The sequence below is a fragment of the Macaca fascicularis genome, chromosome 18, assembly GCF_037993035.2.
Source record: "Macaca fascicularis isolate 582-1 chromosome 18, T2T-MFA8v1.1".
In the NCBI taxonomy this organism is placed as follows: Eukaryota; Metazoa; Chordata; class Mammalia; order Primates; family Cercopithecidae; genus Macaca; species Macaca fascicularis.
In genome coordinates, this window is record NC_088392.1 from 80356679 (window position 1) to 80378924 (window position 22246).

At 50.8% G+C, this 22246-nt stretch overlaps 1 protein-coding gene across 2 annotated transcripts; it reads left to right on the plus strand.

The window, feature by feature from the left end:
* The first annotated feature begins 262 nt into the window (after positions 1 to 262).
* CIDEA (cell death inducing DFFA like effector a) lies at positions 263 to 22039 on the plus strand. Of its 2 annotated transcripts, none has more exons than XM_065534261.2 (5): positions 263 to 721; positions 6791 to 6935; positions 8615 to 8761; positions 18415 to 18596; positions 21577 to 22039. In XM_065534261.2, the coding sequence occupies exons 2-5, from the start codon at positions 6804 to 6806 to the stop codon at positions 21722 to 21724; spliced, it is 609 nt and encodes a 202-aa protein (XP_065390333.1). In that variant the 5' UTR covers positions 263 to 721; positions 6791 to 6803; the 3' UTR covers positions 21725 to 22039. The 2 variants fall into 2 exon arrangements, with proteins under 2 accessions (XP_065390333.1, XP_065390332.1); XM_065534260.2 differs by having other exon boundaries at positions 263 to 323.
* The last annotated feature ends 207 nt before the right edge of the window (positions 22040 to 22246 follow it).

The following is a 22246-nucleotide window of genomic DNA, read 5'->3' on the forward strand; positions in this document are numbered from 1 at the left end:
CCCGTGACCACACGAGACCCGCGGAGCATCTGGGCTTCCAAGGTCCTCGGTACCGCCCGAGGCAGCGAAGGACACGCGGCTCCAGGCGGCAGGAGCCAGGGACCACCGCGGGCTTCCAGAGCGCGAAGCCGCGAGCCTGGGCGGTGGAGAGCCGGTGCCAACGTCCTGCCCTGCGCCTGTCAGGCATTCGCCGGGCTGGCGGGCGGGCGGGCGAGGGCGGGGCCGCCGCACTTTAAGAGACGGTGCAGGCAGCGAGGCCTCCAGGCCGGCGAGGGGATCCGCGCCATGGAGGCCGCCCGGGACTATGCAGGAGCCCTCATCAGGCGAGTGCCCCCGCGTCCCCTGAGCCCCGCGTTCCCGTGCGCTTCCAGTCGCCCTGCGTTCAGTGCCTCACATTCCCCTGTGCGCCTCTCGTGCGGTACCCCGCTCCGCTCATCCCCCCGCTCCCCGCATTCTCTTGCGCTCCACGACCCCGCGCACACACCCATCCGCCCCGCCGGTGCCCAGGCCGTCCAGCCGCGCCCGCGGGCAGAGCCCAAGCCCGTCCCGCGCCTCCTCACCCTCTTGCAGCTGGGCGCAGGTGCCAGGGGTGGCTCTCGCGAGGTGCGCGGGCGTCTGCAGACCGGGTGACAGCTGACGAGTGGCTGCATCTCTGGCCGCTGCTGCAGTCGCGGGCGCAGAAGAGGGTCCGGTCCCAGGAACCCCGAGCAAAGCCTCCACGGTGCGAGGGGAGCGGACTTCTGGGGGTCCTGGAAATCGCAGCGGGAGCTGGGCGCGGGAGTGGCCGGGGCTTGGCCCCTCCTGGAAGCGCGGGCTCTGGTCTCCGAGGGGAGCCCCCGACCGGCCGGCGGAGCCCGCCAGGTTGGTGGTGCTGGGAGAAGAGCTCCTCCTGCCTCCGGGTCCAAGGGCAGAGACGCTGCAGGGGAGCAGGGGGACAAGGGGCAGGTGGACCCTGCGGAGTCTTCCCTGCGCTTCGCACCCGCTCGTGGTCGAACAGGCAGCATAGGCTATTTTCGTGCTTGGGTTAATCTTCATATCCCAGCAGACCCAAGCCAATTCTTGGTAAAATCCTAAGTCGTTGCGTGGCAGCAACTGTAAAGTATAGGTCTGAAAGGGAGATCGTGTTTCTCTGAAGATCAAGTACCTGAAAAAAGGATAGAGAACCGCTTGCGGGCTTGAAGGTGCAGGCGTCCGGCGGCGCCGGATCCCACTGTGTGCTACGCGTGGCGGGCAGAGAGACCACACGGGTGAAAGGGAGCGTTCCGGCTACAAAACGCGATCTATGAGCTTCCCATCCCGGGTTCTTAAATGGGAGTTGTAGACACTGCAGGTTAGAAGCATGTTTCTCTTTTAAAACAAGCCCACGGTACAAGTCTGGGCGCTGGCAGGGGGAGCTGAGAAATACCTGCTTCGTGTGCGGTCGTTAACACGCTTAGGCCTAAAGGTCAGGGCCCTGTTTCTTTTGCGTTCTTCCAGCACCATCCAGCCCACAGTCCCACTTCCAGGAGGTGAGGACTTAGCAGTTTGGATGCGACCATCCAGTGAATTCACAACACACCGATGTTCCCCCGGTGCATGAGGGAAGGAGGTGTGGGCTGACTCTGCGCTAACCAATCCTGGGTGGCCTCTGAGCAGGATTCAGGCTGATCCTCTCCCTGCCTCTGACAATTACAACAACTCATCAAAATCCAAAATGCATCTGTATGGGGTCTCCGTGAGGTCAAGTGTGAAGTGGAAGTGACTTGCTTATGAGCTGTTAACAAATGAAACAATGGGAAACCCTGAGTCTCCTAGGACACGTTCCTTCTAGCTTGGCTCCTCCCAGGATTGAATGACTTCACCTGTTAGGGATGAACTGTTGTTGCAGTTCTTTGAAATCCACCTGCTTCCAGGCTGAACTACTGTCATTCTGTGAAATCTACCTGTTTCCAAACTAAACTGGAAGAAAACAATCTGTAATTCTTGTTGAAGGGAAGACGCTTTTTCTTCCCTGCCCTTCTCAAAAAACCCTGTCCGGGCAAAAGAGCCAGAGGCCAGGTCCTAACACATTTGCTAATTGTGCTCTTGCTGGACTTCTGCCTCCTGTCAGGGTTCCTTAATTTAAACCAGGTCCAGGATATCATAACTCTGTCTTTATCAGTAACTACATTTTGCCAAGGAAATAACTTAATCAATGTGCACAATTTCTAAAAATCAGGTACTTGTAGTCAGTGGTGAAACCTTAACCCAACAATTTGTTAGTCAGCTGGAATCATTAGGGGCCTTGGTCCTGAGGAAAGCAGCCTGAGGTCTCACAGCAAAGCTCCAGACATCAAGGAGGTCCACGCGCAGGTTGACGGTCACAGACAAAGTCTGCTCTGTTCGTGTGTCCTGCCAGTGAAAACATTCCTGCCAAACGCTGAAGTTGTTATGAAGCTGATACCTGTTATAAACCTCGTGTGAAATGGCTGCTTTCATAGCCATCCAGTACATCTTTCCTTTCCTTGAACAAGGAACTCTAGGTTTGGTGCTGCTATTTCAGTACAAATTTCACCACAGTCTTCTTAGAGACATTACTAAGGAATTAAGTTTGCTGTAAGTGAATCTCATCTTTCTGCTTCTTGAATCTAAATTCTTATTTTAATGAAGCTGCAAAGTGTTCAAAGACTTCATGGTCATGTATTGAAAACTTGATAACGTCAAGCTTTTTTAGGGAGCTTGCGAAGAACTGAGCCATGAGCCAGGCAGTCTTGTCGGGGCGAGTTCATCTGGGGGACAGGTGCGCTCCCACCTGTGTATGTCACATCCAAGAGCCCTAGGGCAGCCGGGCAGCAGGAAGCCTCATCGAGGCAGCACTCGCTTCTCTGCCTCCTGCCATTGACCCCACCACCCTCTGATGCTGTCCCTACAGCTCAGGGACTCTTCTCCAGGCCTGTGGAGCAGTTTCCCAGCCCTCCCTTCCTTCTCCTTTTCTTCCTAATGATGAGACGCAGGGTTCCCTTAGCCATCACTGCCCCCCGAATATTCCCGGGCACCATCTTACCTGTACTGCTGCCCCTCACCCATGACACCAAAACATTTGCTTTGAGGAAGACCTTAATCCTGGGCCCTTTTCCTCCATAGGTGGCATATAAAGAAAGCTTTTTAATTCTCTGTACAGCTCAGGGTTGTTTTACTGGAGAAGATTTCAGGTCTACTGTCAGTCTGTGGCTTGTTGGTGTATTTCACACACTTTTGGAAGTTGGCGGTGCCTCGCCTCCCTCAGGGCGGAATACAAAACCTTCCCTTCCTGCCCGTTTCTGGAAGACAGGCCGTTTCACAGCGTTCTGTGAAGTCTGACTTTTCCTCTCTGGATTTCTCTGAAACAGCCTATTTCCTTAAACAACCAGTTTCCTTGTATCTTCCCTGTTAGAGGTTATTTCCCTTTCTGTTTCCTGCGGTTGTCTGTCCCCACTTTCACAGGAATTGGGAGCGGCGGTTCTCACATGTGGTGTGTCTAAACGCAGGATCCTAGGGCTGCTCAGTGGCCCTGCTTTTAGGCACGGTGCTGATGGCCAGTGATAGAGATGACTCTACTCAGCGGGCTGGAGGTGAGTTGGGTGGAGACGGTGGCTTGTTCACGTAGCAACAGATTCGGTACCTGTAGGCCTGGCGTGCAGAACATCTCATTTAACCACTTTCTGTGTTACATATGAGATGGTCTTGATTTTACATAATTTGACTCAGAAATCACTCGCCTTCCTCTTTGACAAGAAGGTGGGAGTAAATTTCCTGTCCTCAGTGCCCCCACCAGCCTTTCCTCCAGCAATGACCCAGCTCTTGGTTGGGAAATGCTACAGGTGAGAACAATAGGTGTTTTTTCACTGACAATGGCGATCTTGAGGGCAGGTGAAGGCAGGGAGAACCAGAAATGGTTGCCAGCTCTTATCTTGTCAGACAGGTAAAGACCGCAGGAACTTGGAATTAATCATTTGGGCCAGGTCACTGGAGCACAGGTGCTTACGAAGGCGTGAGCATGTTCGTCCAATGAGGAAATGCAGGGCCAGGGCTAACTAGGTCAAAGCTGCGCCTTTAATCACTGGGGCTGCATCTAGCATTGGAAGACATGGACCGTGTTCTCTCATTTCTCTGATTTTGGCCTGGCATCTTTAACTCAGTAAATAGATAGTGTGCTGATAGGTTCTGCGTGAAAGTAGGAAATGCACCGCCAGACCCCATGAGACAGATGCTAGAAGCCTTGTGCAAGACTGCGTTGACCTCCTTCTTTGGGGGCAAAGAGAGGGTGTTTCTTCCTGCTGAGGCCGGGCCCTTCTCTCCTGCGGGAGCCGCCTCTTCTGGCCAGGTGCTGGGTGGAAGCTAGAGCTGGGCTCAGACTCTGGTCTAGCCTTTGCTGCCCTGACGACTCCCTTCCTGCTTTCACCAGGCCTAGGTTTCACTGTCTGTAAGGTGGATCCCAAGCGGTGCTAACGCAAGTCGCTAGCTCTCACACACGAAGGTTTGGCATCCAGTGGCCCTCGGGCCTTTCTCTCTCTCTCCTTGTGGGGACTTCAGCTCATTTAAGTCTCAGCTGCTGTGATGAGGTGGAGGTGACTCCTGGGTTCTGAATGTGAAATGTAACACGGCCGGTCCTCGCCGCCCTCTCCCCCCAGTCACCAGGGGTGAGAGTGTGCGAGAATTCCCCGTGGTGTCAGCACAGCAGTGTTGTTCATGGCATTGTGTAACTGAGAACCCTGCGTCAGTCTCTTAATCGAGGTGACAGTTCAGAAGCTGTGTGCCAGTCCTGGGGCCGTGTTGGGGCACAGCCCGGCTGGGCAAGGCTCTGATTGACTTGGTGGGCCCCTGGCAATGGTGTGTAGGTCATTCTGACAGGTCCGGACCCCAACCCAGCACATTTCCCTCCGGCTTGCCTTATTGAAAACAAATTGTGGCCGGGCCCGGCGGCTCAAGCCTGTAATCCCAGCACTTTGGGAGGCCGAGACGGGTGGATCACGAGGTCAGGAGATCGAGACCATCCTGGCTAACACGGTGAAACCCCGTCTCTAAGCCGGGCGAGGTGGCGGGCGCCTGTAGTCCCAGCTACTCGGGAGGCTGAGGCAGGAGAATGGCATATACCTGGGAGGTGGAGCTTGCAGTGAGCTGAGATCCGGCCACTGTACTCCAGCCTGGATGACAGAGCGAGACTCCGTCTCAAAAAAAATAAAAAATAAAAATAAAAAATAAAAGCATGCAGTGTAATCATGTGTTGAAGGCAGTTTTGCTTTGCTTTTCTTTTTTTGTTTTTTCATTTGGAGTCTCACTATGTCATCCTGGCTGGAGTACAGTTGTGCGACCTTGGGTCACTGCAGTCTTGACCTTCTAGGTTCATCAGGGCTAAGCAATCCTCTCACCTCAGCTTCCCGAGTAGATGAGAGTATAGGTGCACCACCACACCCAGATAATTTTTTTATTTTTATTTTTTTATAAAGACAGGGTCTCACTATGTTGCCCAGGCTGGTCTCGAACTCCTGGGTTCAAGCTATCTTCTTGCCTCGGCCTCCCAAAGTACTGGAATTACAGGCGTGAGCCACCATGCCCAACAGGTTTTGCATTGCTATCAAAAGTTTCATCTGGGAGGCTGAGGCAGGAGGGAGGACTCCTTGAGCCCAGGAGTTCAAGACCAGCCTGGGCAACAAAGTAAGGCCCTGTCTCTACAAAAATACAAAACTCAGACGAACATGATGGCTTGCACCTGTAGTCCCAGCTACTCAGGAGGCTGAGGGAGGAGGATTGCTTGAGCCCAGGATGTCAAGGCTGCAGTGAGTTGAGATCACACCACTGCACTCCAGCCTGGGCAACAGAGCAAGACCCTGTATCTAAAAGGAAAAAAAAAAAAAAGGTAAATGTTTGAATTAATTTTTTGATAAATGAGGACTTACTCCAAAGTGTCCTGTGATGTAAGCCCTGTTGGTCTTTTCTTTCTTGTGATTCCAGCCACAGTTCTGAGAGTGGTTCTGCTGTTCTTGGTTCATCCTAAGTTGATTTCAGAAACTTCATTGATTGCTATAGTGACCAATATCACACTTTTGAATTGATTTCTGGCTCACCCTTACTGTATAAACAGGTAGCTGTATGCACGTGTCTGAGGGCCTTGCTAACTCTGTGTAACTGCTTCATGGTCACTAGAAATCATTCTTTTGGATTTTTTAAATCTCTAAAACCCATGCATATTTGCAGAATATAAGTCTTATTTCTTGTTGGAGTTGAATGCCCTAACCATTCCTTCTCAAAGAGTTTCGGCAAGGACTTTGGATGTTCTAGTAAAATAGGAATAAAGATGGTTGTGTTTTTGGAATTATGTGTACATGTGTATATATAATTTTTAGTAATCCCAACCACTGAATTGCTTTATTTTAGATGCAAATATTAAAAATGCATTATTTTTAGCCGGGCGCGGTGGCTCAAGCCTGTAATCCCAGCACTTTGGGAGGCCGAGATGGGCGGATCACGATGTCAGGAGATCGAGACCATCCTGGCTAACACGGTGAAACCCCGTCTCTACTAAAAAATACAAAAAACTAGCCGGGCGAGGTGGCGGGCGCCTGTAGTCCCAGCTACTCGGGAGGCTGAGGCAGGAGAATGGCGTGGACCCGGGAGGCGGAGCTTGCAGTGAGCTGAGATCCGGCCACTGCACTCCAGCCTGGGCGGCAGAGCGAGACTCCGTCTCAAAAAAAAAAAAAAAAAAAAAAAAAAAAAAAGCATTATTTTTATGTACTTTCACACTTCTCATGAGAGACTCTTTTTAAAAAGTTTTACTTTTCACCTCCATTTTCAGGCCCCTGACATTTATGGGATCACAGACTAAGCGAGTCCTGCTCAGCCCGCTCACGCACCCAGCTCGCCCATTCCGGGTCTCCAACCATGACAGGAGCAGCCGGCGTGGGGTGATGGCAAGCAGCCTGCAGGAGCTCATCAGCAAGGTGCCGCAGAGCCCGCACCTCTCCCGCAGTCCACAGGGGGGCGCCCTGCACTCACACGGGGCCATGGTCTTGGGCTCATCAGCAAGGTGCCGCAGAGCCCGCACCTCTCCCCCAGTCCACAGGGGGGCGCCCTGCACTCACGCGAGGCCATGGTCTTGGGCTCATCAGCAAGGTGCCGCAGAGCACGCACCTCTCCCCCAGTCCACAGCGGGGCGCCCTGCACTCACGCGAGGCCATGGTCTTGGGCTCATCAGCAAGGTGCTGCAGGCACTTCTCCCCCAGTCCACAGCGGGGCGCCCTGCACTCACGCGGGGCCATGGTCTTGGGCTCATCAGCAAGGTGCCGCAGAGCACGCACCTCTCCCCCAGTCCACAGGGGGGCGCCCTGCACTCACGTAGGGCCATGGTCTTGGGCTCTAAGCCAGGGCCAGCACAGAAAGGTCAAGAAAAGCTGCATCTCACCAGGAGGAAACGGGGAGAGAAATTGGGAATGACTGCTGGTGGTTCTGGAGTTTCTTTTTCTTTTTCTGTTTTTGAGACAGGGTCTTGCCATACTGCCCAGGCTGGCCTCAAACTCCTGGGCGTAAGTGATCCTCCCACCTCAGCCTCCCAAGTGCCTGCCAGTTTCTCTCTTGGCAGTGGTGGTGAAAGTGCCGTAAAATTGATTGTGGTGACAGTGGTCCAACTCTGAGCATACCAAAACCAAGGCTCTGTATACTTTAAATGAGTGGATCGTATGACATGTGAATTATATATCAATAAAGCTGGTTTTAAAAGGGGAGGAAAAGAAAGAAGGAGAAACAACAACTTAAACTCATCAGACCTTCTCTTGGCCTCAGAGACTCTGAGAGTAAAGGTTAGGTATAAATGATCAAGGGGAACATTACATCTCTGTACCATAAAACATTGAGGTACAGAGACAAAAACCTTAAAACAGTCACTAATGGAGAATGTCACTTTGTTTCTTTGACAAGGGAGGATGCAGGGATGGAGCCGGCTTTGGAAGTCTGGGTTTAGTTGTAAAGGCCGGAATCTAGAACAGTGTCCTAGACCACCAAATAAGGAAGAACCCTAGCCTCTCAGGGAAGCGTAACTCAGACTCAGGCACCCATGGAAATGAGAAACAAGCATCCGACACACAGTCTCTGAAGCAAGAGAGATGCTCAGCTATGCACATGACGCTGTGGCTCTTACAGCAGCAAACATGCAGGAGTTTTGTTTTTATTCATCTAAATAAATAGGTAATCTTAGAAATTACTAATATTATTTAATGTAATCATTATCTCATGTATCTTAAGAAGACAGATCCATTAAAAATCTTAACTTCCTGGCCGCATTCAGTGGCATGTACCCGTAGCCCCAGCCACTCCGGAGGCTGTGGCAGGAAGATTGCTTGAGCCCAGGAGTTCGAGGCTGTGATGCACTATGGTTGTGTCTGTGAACAGTCACTGCACTCCAGCCTCGGCGGCATAGTGGGTCCGCATCTTAAAAAGAGCATTCTTCACTTCCCTGCTTCCGAGCAAAGACTGAGTCATAGACACAAGTCAAGGTTACCTTTACCATTAAAATTTTGTCAGAATCAGCCAACAGTTCTGAAAACTGTAACTTAATAAATGTCATTGGATGGTCACATGGAAATATCTGGCTTCACTCCATTTCTCTGATGCGTTGCCCACCTAGACTCTGGATGCCCTGGTCATCACCACTGGACTGGTCACTCTGGTGCTGGAGGAAGATGGCACCGTGGTGGACACAGAAGAGTTCTTTCAGACCTTGGGAGACAACACGCATTTCATGATCTTGGAGAAAGGACAGAAGTGGATGCTGGTAAGCAAAAACACTGTCACCCAAACAGCTACTCGGTAGACTTTGTACCTACAAAAGTTCACGCCCTACTTGGCTGCTGACTTGTCCACATTCTTTTTTTTTTTTTTTTTTTTGAGACGGAGTCTGGCTCTGTCGCCCAGGCTGGAGTGCAGTGGCCGGATCTCAGCTCACTGCAAGCTCCGCCTCCCGGGTTCACGCCATTCTCCTGCCTCAGCCTCCCGAGTAGCTGGGACTACAGGCGCCGCCACCTCGCCCGGCTAGTTTTTTGTAGTTTTAGTAGAGACGGGGTTTCACCGTGTTAGCCAGGATGGTCTCGATCTCCTGACTTCGTGATCCACCCGTCTCGGCCTCCCAAAGTGCTGGGATTACAGGCTTGAGCCACCGCGCCCGGCCTTTTTTTTTTTTTTTTTTTTTTTGAGACGGAGTCTCGCTCTGTTGCCCAGGCTGGATGGAGTGCAGTGGCGCGATCTCGGCTCACTGCAAGTTCCGCATCCCAGGTTCATGCCATTCTCCTGCCTCAGCCTCCTAAGTAGCTGGGACTACAGGCACCCGCCACCTCGCCCAGCTAATTTTTTGTATTTTTACTAGAGGTGGGGTTTCACGGTGTTAGCCAGGATGGTCTCGATCTCCTGACCTCATGATCCGCCCACCTCGGCCTCCCAAAGTGCTGGGATTACAGGCGTGAGCCACTGCGCCCGGCCAACTTGTCCACTTTCTAAATATGCACTTTGTAATCACCTAACAACTGGATCCACTGCCCTCAAAGGAATTCTTACAAGTGTTTCTAGGAAACTTAGTCTCTCTGTGAACTGAGACTATTTGACATAAAGCAAATAATTCCAAGGAACAGGTTTTGGCCAGTGAGTAGCTACAGATCCTGTAAAATGCACAGAATTGACTTGGCAACTCTTCATCATCTCTGTTCTTAGAAGGCTGGAAAATTAACACCGTCAAGGAAGTTAGGGAGAGGGGTGTGTGTGCATGCGTGCACATGTGTGAGTATGGAGATTTAGAAAAGTAAAGAGACAGAATGAAGACTTCGGTCTCTGGGAAAACTATAGATAATATGGCTCAAAAAACGTTCTCTGTATAAAATGCCTAAAAATGTAAAGCACAATATCAAAATATATCTTCATATAATAAACTGATCTCCAAGAAAGAGAAATCCTCAGTGCTTAAAATTTTGTGAGGCCAGCATCCAGAGAGGAACGCGCACACTGAAGCTGGCAGCTCCCCGGGCGTCTCCTCTGGGGTTCCCCCACCTGTGAGCACCCAGTGACCTCAGGGACAGATGCTGGGAGTACAGAGACAGCCTCCAGCTGACACAAAGTCGGGGGTGAGATTCGAGGGTCTGCGTAAAGCCCGGGATCTTAGAGCTCTCTCCTGGGAATTTCGGCCCCAAGCTGCCCTCATGAGGGTTCAGGCATTGCTGAGTCCCAAACCCCTAAGCTGAGAGTTCGGTTTTCAGAGATCTGGGGGAGCAGCATCAATGGAGGGGTTTGCTCATTGGATTCTCTTTGCTGCAGCCCCATTTCCAGGGTGGAAGTGCCCCAGGTAACTAGCAGGAGCTCAGGCAGTTCCCTTGGGATGAACGTCCATCCTGGCCTCAAAGAGTTTTCATTCCTAACGTTCTCACAATGCAAGTTCACAGTCAAAACACTGAACGTAAGGACTCAGGCGCCACATTCATGAGAGTAAGCAGAAGCGCCGGGCGCAGTGGCTCAAGCCTGTAATCCCAGCACTTTGGGAGGCCGAGACGGGCGGATCACGAGGTCAGGAGATCGAGACCATCCTGGCTAACACAGTGAAACTCTGCCTCTACTAAAAAATACAAAAAACTAGCCAGGTGAGGTGGCGGGCGCCTGTAATCCCAGCTATTCGGGAGGCTGAGGCAGGAGAATGGCGTAAACCCAGGAGGCAGAGGTTGCAGTGAGCTGAGATCCGGCCACTGCACTCCAGCCTGGGCGACAGAGCCTGACTCTGTCTCAAAAAAAAAAAAAGGCCGGGTGTGGAGGCTCAAGCCTGTAATCCCAGCACTTTGGGAGGCCGAGACGGGCGGATCACGAGGTCAGGAGATCGAGACCATCCTGGCTAACACGGTGAAACCCTGTCTCTACTAAAAAAGAAAATACAAAAAACTAGCCGGGCGAGGTGGCGGGCGCCTGTAGTCCCAGCTACTTGGGAGGCTGAGGCAGGAGAATGGCGTAAACCCGGGAGGCAGAGCTTGCAGTGAGCTGAGATCCGGCCACTGCACTCCAGCCTGGGTGACAGAACGAGACTCCATCTCAAAAAAAAAAAAAAAAAAAAGAGTAAGCAGAAGCAATAAAGTCAGGCCTGCCAGGACGGCAGATGTTGGAATCATCAGATACAGCGTATGAAATTAGTGTACTGAAGGCCGGGCGCGGTGGCTCAAGCCTGTAATCCCAGCACTTTGGGAGGCCGAGGCGGGCGGATCACAAGGTCAGGAGATCGAGACCACAGTGAAACCCCGTCTCTACTAAAAATACAAAAAAATTAGCCGGGCGCGGTGGCGGGCGCCTGTAGTCCCAGCTACTCAGGAGGCTGAGGCAGGAGAATGGCGGGAACCCGGGAGGCGGAGCTTGCAGTGAGCCGAGATCGCGCCACTGCACTCCAGCCTGGGCAACAGCGTGAGACTCCGTCTCAAAAAAAAAAAAAAAAAAAAAAAAGAAATTAGTGTACTGAAAATGCTCACCTAAGGCTAAATTTGACTGACTAGATAAATAAATAAATAAATAAAATGCTCAAAGAAGCATTAAAAAGTAAGAATAGCCCGGAATTGAAGACCAGCCTAGGCAACATAGCAAAACCCCAATCTCTACCAAAAAAAAAAAAAAAAATTTAAGAATTAGCTGGACAAGGTGGTACACACCTGAAGTCCTAGCTACGCAGGAGGCTGAGGCGGGAGGATCACTTGAGCCTGGGAGGTGGATGCTGCAATGAACTATGATCGCACCACTGCACTCCAGCCTGAGAGACAGAGCAAGACCCTATCTCCAAAAAAATAAAAAATAAGAAAAAACCAGCCTGAGCAACATGGCAAAACTCCATCTCTACCAAAAAATACAAATATTAGCCTGGCATAGTGTGCATGCTTGTAGTTCCAGCTACTTAGGAGGCTGAGACGGGAGAATCACTTGCACCTGGGAGGCTGAGGCTGCAGAAAATCATGATTGCACCGTTGCACTCCAGCCCCAGGGACAGAGGGAGACCCTGTCAAAAAATAAAAGTAAATTAAAAAGGAACAAGAGATAATAAGAACTGACTACACAGATTTGAAATAATCAAATAGAATTTTTGGAAATGAAAAATATAACAACTAAAATCAAGTAAATGGAGACTCAAGTTAGACAGAGCTGAAGGTAACGTTAAAAGATCTGAAAGATGTTGCCTGTGATGTAACACAAAGCAGTAGAGGTGGGGAACACGAAGGATGTTAGAGACCAGACTGAAATCTAATCTCTTCCTTTTTGGCATCCTCAGGTAGGGAAGGATTTTTTTAAAACAAGACACAATGCGCAAGTCTCTTTCTCTCTTTTTTTTTTTTTTTCTTTTTTTTGGGACGGAGTCTCACTCTGTTGCCCAGGCTGGAGTGCAGTGGCGCAATCTCGGCTCACTGCAACCTCCGCCTCCTGAGTTCAGGTGATTATTCTGCCTCAGCCCCCCAAGTAGCTGGAACTACAGGTGTGTGCCACCACACCAGGCCAACACAATGCACAAGTCATTTTTTTAAAAAAAGAAATCAATTCATTTAAGAATGTTGTCCATCAAAAGACACTATAAAGGAAGTAAAATAAGCCATGAAATGGGGAGAAGGTGTTTTCAACATAACCTGATAAAAGATTAGTATTCAGTAAATGTAAATAACTCATATAAATAAATTATGAAAACAACAAGTAATCCAATTTAAAAATGAGCTAAAGAAGCCACACACGGTGGCTCACACCTGCAATCCCAGCACTTTGGGAGGCCAAGGTGGGAGGACTGCTTGAGCCCAGGAGTTCGAGACCAGCCTGGGCAACATAGCAAGACTTTGTCTCTACTAAAAATGAAAAAAAATTGGCCAGGCGTGGTGGTGTGCACCTGTAGTCCCAGCTACTTGGGAGCTGCGGCAAGAGGATTGCTCCAGCCCAGGAGTTTGAGGTGGCAGTAAGCTGTGATCAAGCCCCTGCATTCCAGCCTGGGCGACAGAGCAAGTTTCAAGATAAAAAAAAAAAAAGGAGGGAGCAAGAGACAGAGACAGGCATCACCACAATAAACAATGATACCATTTTTACACCATTAGATGTGGTATTGCCAGATTCTTGATTTTTTTTTTATTTTTAAGATATAGGGCGGCCGGGCGCGGTGGCTCAAGCCTGTAATCCCAGCACTTTGGGAGGCCGAGACGGGCGGATCATGAGGTCAGGAGATCGAGACCATCCTGGCTAATACGGTGAAACCCCGTCTCTACTAAAAAAATACAAAAAACTAGCCGGGCGAAGTGGCGGGTGCCTGTAGTCCCAGCTACTCGGGAGGCTGAGGCAGGAGAATTGCGCGAACCCGAGAGGAGGAGCTTGCAGTGAGCTGAGATCCGGCCACTGCACTCCAGCCTGGGTGACAGAGCAAGACTCCGTCTCAAAAAAAAAAAAAAAAAAAAAAGATATAGGGCAACACACTCCTCTACTACCGCCAACAGCCACTTAATACAACAATATGCTTCATCTCAGAGAGTGAGGCACAGACCATGACCCAGCAGCAGCTTTCCTGGGCATGAACCTGAGACTCCGACACCGCCACATCAGCAGGTGTGTGTCAGAGCGTCCACGGCAGTAGTGCAAGTGGTGAGAGCAAACACTGGAAACAAATCATGTACCCCTGCAGTACACACGTGTGCCCAACAGCGTACTTCTAAGTAAATAGGCACAAATAAACTATAATGTGGTCCCTGAACAGAATGCTCTTCAGCTGTGGAAATGTGTGAAGTTCAGCTACAGGCATCCATGTGGATACACATCAGCTATGCTGAGCAAAAGATCACAGGATAATACAGTAAACAAGGCGTCCTCAAACTTTATCTCAGGACCTCTTTATGCTCCTAAAAATTAATGAGGACACCAAACGGCCTTTGGCATGATCTCGGCTCACTGCAACCTCTGCCTCCTGGGCTCAAGCAATTCTTGTGCCTCAGCCTCCCAAGTAGCTGGGATCACAGGCAAGCCACCACCACGCCCGGCTAGTTTTTGTATTTTTAGTAGAGACAGAGTTTCACCATGTTTCCCTGGCTGATCTTGAACTTCTGACCTCAAGGGATCCACCCGCCTCAACCTCCCAAAGTGCTGGGATTACAGGCGTGAGCCACCACACCCAGCTTGTATCAGTAAACTCTATAGACATCTGCCAGTCAGAGGTTCTGAACTCCAGAGACTTTGTCCCTTGGGGGACATTTGTTAATGTCTGAAGACATGTTAGACTATTGCATCTAGTGGGTAGAGACCAGAGACGCTGCCAAACATCCTACAATGCACAGGACAACCCCAACAGCAAAGACTTCTCCAGCCTCCAGTGTCAGCAGTGTCAAGGGCGAGAAACTATAAGCTATAGATAGATATAGATATTCCCAGCAGTCAAAATTGTTTTTTGTTTGTTTGTTTGTTTTTTGAGACGGAGTCTCGCTCTGTTGCCCAGGCTGGAATGCAATGGCATGATCTTGACTCACTGCAACCTCCGCCTGCTGGCTTCAAGGGATCCTCCTGCCCCAACCTCCTGACAAGCACCTGCCACCATGCCCAGCTTTTTTTTTTTTTTTTTTTTTCATTTTTAGTAGAGATGGGGTTTTGTCATGTTGGCCAGGCTGGTCTCGAACTCCTGACCTTAGGTGATCCACCTGCCTCGGCCTCCCAAAATGCTGAGATTATAGGCGTGAGCCACTGCCCCCAGTGGTTTTTGTTTTGTTTTGTTTTGTTTTTAATGTGTTTGCTTTTTGTTTTGAGACAGTCTTGCTCTGTCGCCCAGGCTGGAGTGCAGCGGCACAATCTCAGCTCCCTGCTACCTGGACCTCCTGGGCTCAAGTAATCCTCCCACCTCAGCCTCCCAAGTAGCTGGGACTACAGGCATGTGCCACCGTGCCTGGCTGATTTTTGTATCTTTTTGTAGAGACAGAGTTTTGCCATGCTGGCCAGGCTGGCTTCAAACTGCTGGTTTTAAGCTCCTGAGCTCTAGCGATCCACCACCTCTGCCTCCCACAGTGCTGGGATTACAGGTGTGAGCCACCACGCCCAGCCGATATTCAAAATTTAAATTGTTTGGAAGTTACTAATGAGCATATTTTTTGAAAGAAATTAAAATTCAGAAATTTTAAAATAGGTATTAATTCATTAAAAGTAATAACCCAATACAGATTAACTGAACTCACATTTTTTCTTTTTTTTTTCTTTTTTTTTTTTTTTAAGATAGTCTTGCTCTGTCACCAAGGCTGGAGTGTAGTGGTGCGATCTCAGCTCACTGCAACCTCCGCCTCCCAGGTTCAAGCGATTCTCCTGCCTCAGCCTCCCAAGTAGCTGGGATTACAGGCGCTGCCACCACGCCCGGCTAATTTTTGTATTTTCAGTAGAGATGGGGTTTCACCGTGTTGGCCAGGCTGGTCTGAGCTTCCCAAACGCGTTTCCCGGCTGAGAGCTCGCTGGCGCCCCCAAGAGGCCGCCGAGAGAAAACAGCCTCAGCTTTGATTTTTTTTTTTTTTTTTTTTTTTTTTTTGAGACGGAGTCTCGCTCTGTCTCCCAGGCTGGAGTGCAGTGGCCGGATCTCAGCTCACTGCAAGCTCCGCCTCCCGGGTTCACGCCATTCTCCTGCCTCAGCCTCCCGAGCAGCTGGGACTACAGGCGCCCGCCGCCTCGCCCGGCTAGTTTTTTGTATTTTTTAGTAGAGACGGGGTTTCACTGGGTTAGCCAGGATGGTCTCGATCTCCTGACCTCGTGATCCGCCGGTCTCGGCCTCCCAAAGTGCTAGGATTACAGGCTTGAGCCACCGCGCCCGGCCGATTTTTTTTTTTTTTTTTTTTGTGGGGGGGAGGGTTTTTTGTTTTTGTTTTTGTTTTTCTGGTGGTGGTGGTGGTGGTGGGTTTTTTGTTTGTTTGTTTGGGTTTTTTTGTTTGTTTGTTCGTTTGTTTTGAGATGGAGCCTCATTCTGTCGCCCAGGCGGGAGTGCAGTGACGTGATCTCGGTTCACTGAAACCTCTACCTCCCTGGTTCAAGTGATTCTCCTGCCTCAACTTTCTGAGTAGCTGGGATTACAGGTGTGCACCACCATGCCCGACTAATTTTTGTATTTTTAGTAGAGACGGGGTTTGGCCATGTTGGCCAGGCTGGTCTCAAACTCCTGACCTCAGGTCATCCGCTCGTCTCCGCCTCCCCAAAGTGCTGGGATTACAGGCGTGAGCCACTGCGCCCAGCTTCAGCGTTGATTTTTTGTTTTTTTGTTTGTTTTTGTTTTGTTTTGTTTTGTTTTTTTGAGGCAGAGTCTCCTTCTGTCGCCCAGGCTGGAGTGCAGTGGCCGGATCTCAGCTCACTGCAAGCTCCGCCCCCCGGGTTTACGCCATTCTCCTGACTCAGCCTCCCGAGTAGCTGGGACTACAGGCGCCGCCACCTCGCCCGGCTAGTTTTTTGTATTTTTTAGTAGAGACGGGGTTTCAAGGTGTTAGCCAGGATGGTCTCGATCTCCTGACCTCGTGATCCGCCCGTCTCGGCCTCCCAAAGTGCTGGGATTACAGGCTTGAGCCACCGCGCCCGGCCCAGCGTTGATTTTTAAAGTGAGAAGAGGGAGCTACAACTGCTTAGAAAGAGATGAGGAAGTCAACCTCACCCAAGAGTCCACCTCACAAAATCTTACTTTCTTTTTCCTTCTTTTTTTTTTTTTTTTTTTTTTGACAAGGTCTGGCTCTGTCATCCAGTCCGGAGGGCAGTAGCGCAATCATAGCTCACTGCAGCCTCAACCTCCTGGCCTGTTCGAGGGGTCCTCCTGCCCCAGCCTCCCAAAGTGCTGAGACTACAGGCATGAGCCGCTGCGCCTGGCCACAAAATCTTTCTTGAAAGACAAATTCAAGTCAAAGACAAATGCCTGGCATTTGTACCTTGGGGCAGCTTTGCTCTCTTTTTTATATATATATATATACATATATATATATATATATTTTTTTTTTTTTTGAGACGGAGTCTCGCTCAGTCGCCCAGGCTGGAGTGCAGTGGCGCGTTCTGGGCTCACTGCAAGCTCCGCCTCCCGGGTTCACGCCATTCTCCTGCCTCAGCCTCCCAAGTAGCTGGGACTACAGGCGCCCGCCACCTCGCCCGGCTAGTTTTTTGTATTATTTTTAGTAGAGACGGGGTTTCACTGTGTTAGCCAGGAAGGTCTCGATCTCCTGACCTCGTGATCCGCCCATCTCGGCCTCCCAAAGTGCTGGGATTACAGGCTTGAGCCACCGCGCCCGGCCTGCTCTCTTATATTTTTAAAGTGTCACAGGAGAGAGAGCTTTTGGGAGACAGATTCCCAGTCCACACATACCCCAGATCTATTCAAACAAATTCCGTATGATCCGAATTAGAGGCTGCAGCTGGAACCACAGGTGGGTTTGTCTGTATGGTGGAATGGGAATAAAGAAAGCTGGCCACAGTGAGGAGGGTTTGGATAATTTTAAGGGCGTTTACGTTTTAAGTTCCTATTCATGAGGTCACTGTCATTAGTGAATTTACCATTCACAGCTTCAGCGGCTCCCAACCCCAAAGGCTCACAAGACCTGAATTTGGGTCACGAGACCCGAATCCTGAGTGCTGCAAGATCTGTATGTGGCACAAGCCACTCAGGAAGAACCTCTCCTGGCCTGGCATTTGTACTGGGGGTGGCTTTGCTCTCATATTTTTAAAGCATTTTGTGGGGAAAATTCTATTCCGGTGCTATTTATAAACCTGGGGATGTGCAGAGACTGTCTCCTCCTACCCAGGGGGTCTCCTCCCACCCAGGGGGTCTCCCTCCACCCAGGGGGTCTCCTCCCACCCAGGGGGTCTCCCTCCACCCGGGGGGTCTTCTCCCACCCAGGGGGTCTGCTGCATGGCTTTGGGCTGTCCCATGGAGTTTGCTGTCATCCCGGGGATTATTAAAACACAGGGGTGCTCTGGGAAGGTGCCCACTCCCCCCTCACTTCAGCCATATGATTCTGGTACTTTCCACCCAGTAGCCCCTGTAAAATTGAACCAATGCTGCCTGCTTCTCCATTACCATCACTGTGTTATGGTGATGAGATGAGATTCTCTTGTCACCAGGTAACCATGGTGGCCTCCAGGGCATGTCGGTCCCCACCACTCATCAGAGCACAACTATCCACTGAGCAACGGGGTCCTAAAATCCAGGCCCTGACGCCACACCAGAGTCACCCTGCGTCCCGAACTGAAGGCAGATTAGGAAGAGATGTCTCGTGGCTAATCGAACACAGTCACAGTGTGTACAAATAGGTCCTGCCAAAAGCATCTCTCCATCAATTAGCCACGGAGCTGCTCACAGACCTTAAACAGACATACAGGAGAACCTGAAGCTGGCATAAGAGCGGAGTGATGACGTGGGAGGGTTAGGAAGGCTCCTGAAACCTGCCCCTCCCCCCATTGTCACAGGGCAGCAAGCACATCCCCACTTGCTCACCACCGAAGAGGTCGGGAATAGCAAGAGTCACCTTCGACTTGTACAGGCTGAACCCCAAGGACTTCATCGGCTGTCTTAACGTGAAGGCCACCATGTATGAGATGTACTCCGTGTCCTACGACATCCAGTGCACGGGACTCAAGGGCCTGCTGAGGTAACACACTCCAGGGGTCACCTCCGGGGGTCTGGAGACTGCACAGGTGCGGCACGGGCAGCGGGTCCCCACCCTGTTCCTCTGGGCTCCCAGGCTGGCTAGCACTGGTAGGGGCACTTGGAGTCATGTTGTCTGGAGCAGGTCACCTCTTACCCCACAAGCTCATTTCACACAACAGGAAGTCTCAAGCCAAAACAGATTTGTTTCTTCCAAAGACCATTAACTATTCATTAGAAACAAAAGCTAAATAATAAATATAAAGAGAAACCACATTCATTTTAAGAAACCACACTCATTTTAGAGCCCTTAATTCTAGGTGATGACAACTAAAATCAGAGCCATGGAGGTTGTGCCAGGTTTGTATAGAGCGGCCACCTAGACCCTGGCAAATCACACGCTTCCTGTACCCCTGATAACTTCAGCCTCACCAGTAAGGCGGCATGGGCATGTGTCTTCTCCACATAATGCCAGGGCACCGTCATCCCAAAGACGAGGGCCAGGCTGGCTGCACAGCATCCCAGGAGAGAGAACTTTTAGAAGAGAGATTCCCGATCCAACCATACCCCAGACCTATTCAAACAAATTCCGTGTGATCAAAAGGAGCCTTCCTGGGTGTTCCTGCTCCATAACCGGGTGGCACCCCTGCCACTGAGCCTGGGACTGAGAGAGACAACAGCAGTCCCTGCTCTAAGGAATCAGCTGTGTGACCTTTCACAGACTCCTTAACTTCTCTGAGCCTTGCTTTTATCTTTAAATGAGAAGGTTGGTCAGGTGTGGTGGCTCACACCTATAATCCCAGCACTTTCGGAGGCCGAGGCTGGCAGATCACTTGAGGACAGGAGTTCGAGACCAGCCTGGCCAACATGGTGAAACCCTGTCTCTGCTAAATATACAAAAATTAGCTGGGCGTGGTGGCAGGTGCCTGTAATCCCAGCTACTTGGGAGGCTGAGGCAGGAGAATCGCTTAACCCCGGAAGGTGGAGGTTGCAGTGAGCTGAGATCCACCACTGCAGTCCAGAATGGGTGACAGAGCGAGACTCTCTCAAAAATAAATAAATAAATAGAATGAGAAGGTTGCTTCCAAGCTCTTTACGATTGCCAAGGCTCTAAATACACCTATTTCTACTCCAGTAAATTGATCGTTGATCCTTAAAGAACTAATCTCTGGAGGGAGTGGATGGGAGAGCGGCTAACTGCAGTAGAAAGGTCTTCGAGTTGAAAAGTTTTGCAGCTGCTGCCATTCCAGTGCCCCCTGCACATCCCCCTGGGCAGGGCCGCCCGTTTCTCTTTGAGGGTGTTGGTTCCGTGCCCCGTGGCCTTGACAACTGCCCTGATCTGCGCTGAGCACAGCAAAGGGGAAATGCTCTCCTCTCAGGGGTCTCCCGGCCCCACCTGAGGTGGGACAGGGTGTGTGGCTTCTCTGTGGCCTCAGTTTCCCATTCAGAGCCATCAGTGGCTGACTCTAAACTACAGTCACTGTCACGTGTTGGAGTCTTGACTCCCAGGAGAGCTTCGTTTTTTTCTTTTTGCCGGGATAGGAGAAAATAGTTTGACACTTGGATTTTAAAAGTGAGGCAAGCAAGAGAGTTACAGCTGAAATAGGTATAATGAAGAAAGCTAACCTCACCTAAAATTCCGCCTCAGCAAAATCTTTTTTTCTTTTTCTTCTCTCTTTTTTTTTTTTTTTTCTTGAGACTGAATCTCACTCTGTTGCCCAGGCTGTAGTGCAGGGGCGCGATCTTGGCTCACGACAAGCTCCTCCTTTCAAATTCAAGCAATTCCCGTGGCTCAGCCTCCTGAGTAGCTGAGATTACAGGCACGCACCACACACTCAGCTAACTTTTGTATTTTTAGTAGAGACGGAGTTTCACCGTGTTAGCCAGGCTGGTCTCAAACTCCTGGCCTCAGGTGATCCACCCACCTCGCCTCCAAAAGTGCTGAGATTATAGGCGTTAACCACGTGCCAGGCCCTTTTTCTTTTTTTAAAGAAACAGGGTCTCACACTGTCCCCCAGGCTGGAGTGCAGTGGCACAATCATAGCTTACTCCTGCTTCCAACTCCTGGGCTCAAGCAGTCCTCCCACCTCAGCCTCTGAAAATGCTGGGATTATGGACGTGAGCCACCACACCTGGCCACAAAGTCTTTCTTGAAAGACAAGTTCAGCCTTCTTGTTACTAATTTTATTCTCTGATGGATCTGATGACACTGCAAGCAGCCACGGAACTCACAACAGCCCCACACTGGAGGCACCGCCTGCGGGGACCCTGTTGTGGGTGGTGGGAGCAGTGGACCCTCCTGATGAGACAGCTGCCCAGGCTCGGCTATCACATCCCCATGGGCTCGGCCACTACTGAATGTCCTGCTACTACCTTAGGAAGGGAAGGGGTTTCAGTATCAGGGTCTCTAGAACAGCCCAGCAGCCACTACTACCTTAGGAAGGGAAGGGGTTTCAGTATCAGGGTCTCTAGAACAGCCCAGCAGCCACTACTACCTTAGGAAGGGAAGGGGTTTCAGTATCAGGGTCTCTAGAACAGCCCAGCAGCCACTACTACCTTAGGAAGGGAAGGGGTTTCAGTATCAGGGTCTCTAGAACAGCCCAGCAGCCGAAGCCCAGGACGCAGCACACCTGTGCAGGTGCGGCCATCTGCTCCGCACAGAGCTTGCCGGCCACTCAACAAGCAGGCCATGCTTCAGCTGGCTCGTGGGAGCCGTGCTTCTTGGGGTGGTCTTGGGCCAGCAGCAGGGGGTCCCCAGGGAGCTCACAGAGACCTGCTCCCGGCCAGACCCACTGCTGTGGCAGCTGCATCTGTGCCAGCCTTGGGACACGTGTGCCCTGACAGTGCTCAGACAGCCACGCTCTAAATGTGAGCCTGGCCTCCTCCGAGTGCCTTTTGGTGGGGGAGTGAAGTATCCCCATCCTGTCTGTTTCTCACTTGCCCCAGATCCCAAGCTAAAGCCTCCCGATCTCACTCTGTCACAGGAGCCTGCTGCGGTTCCTGTCCTACTCCGCCCAGGTGACGGGACAGTTTCTCGTCTATATGGGCACATACATGCTGCGGGTGCTGGATGACAAGGAAGAGCGACCATCCCTCAGGTCACAAGTCAAGGGCCGGTTCACGTGTGGATAGGGATGCAGGCTGTTGCGGGCTCTTGAGCCAAACACTGGGTTTCATTTGGCTCAATGATGAGTGTTGAAGATGTTTTTATGTTCTGAGCCACATGCACTTGTAGGCACTGGTCACGCCCGTCAGGAGCAGTGCCCGGGAAAGGAAAGGGTCTGGTGGTACATGAAGTAGGGGCAGTGGGCAGGGTACCCTGGAGGGGAGGCGTGGAGGGCCCCGGGGGCCATGGGAAGGGACCACGCAGCAGGCGTGCCCAGGAGCAGTGTGCATGTGTCGGAGCCATTTGGTCCGTCATCTCCTGCAATAAACCCATCGCAAGAATGACCTTGTGTATGATACTTCTTGCATCTCCTTTATCTCTCAAAAGAGCAAAAAAAAAAAAAAACCTATCAGAACAGCAAAAAAAAAAAATTTACGTAGAAGCAAAACTCATCCAGGAATATTCTAACAGATATAATCCCTCATAAGTCTTTATTAGTGCTACAAAAATAGCAAGCTGCAAAATGTTATTGTATGTTTTTTTCACAT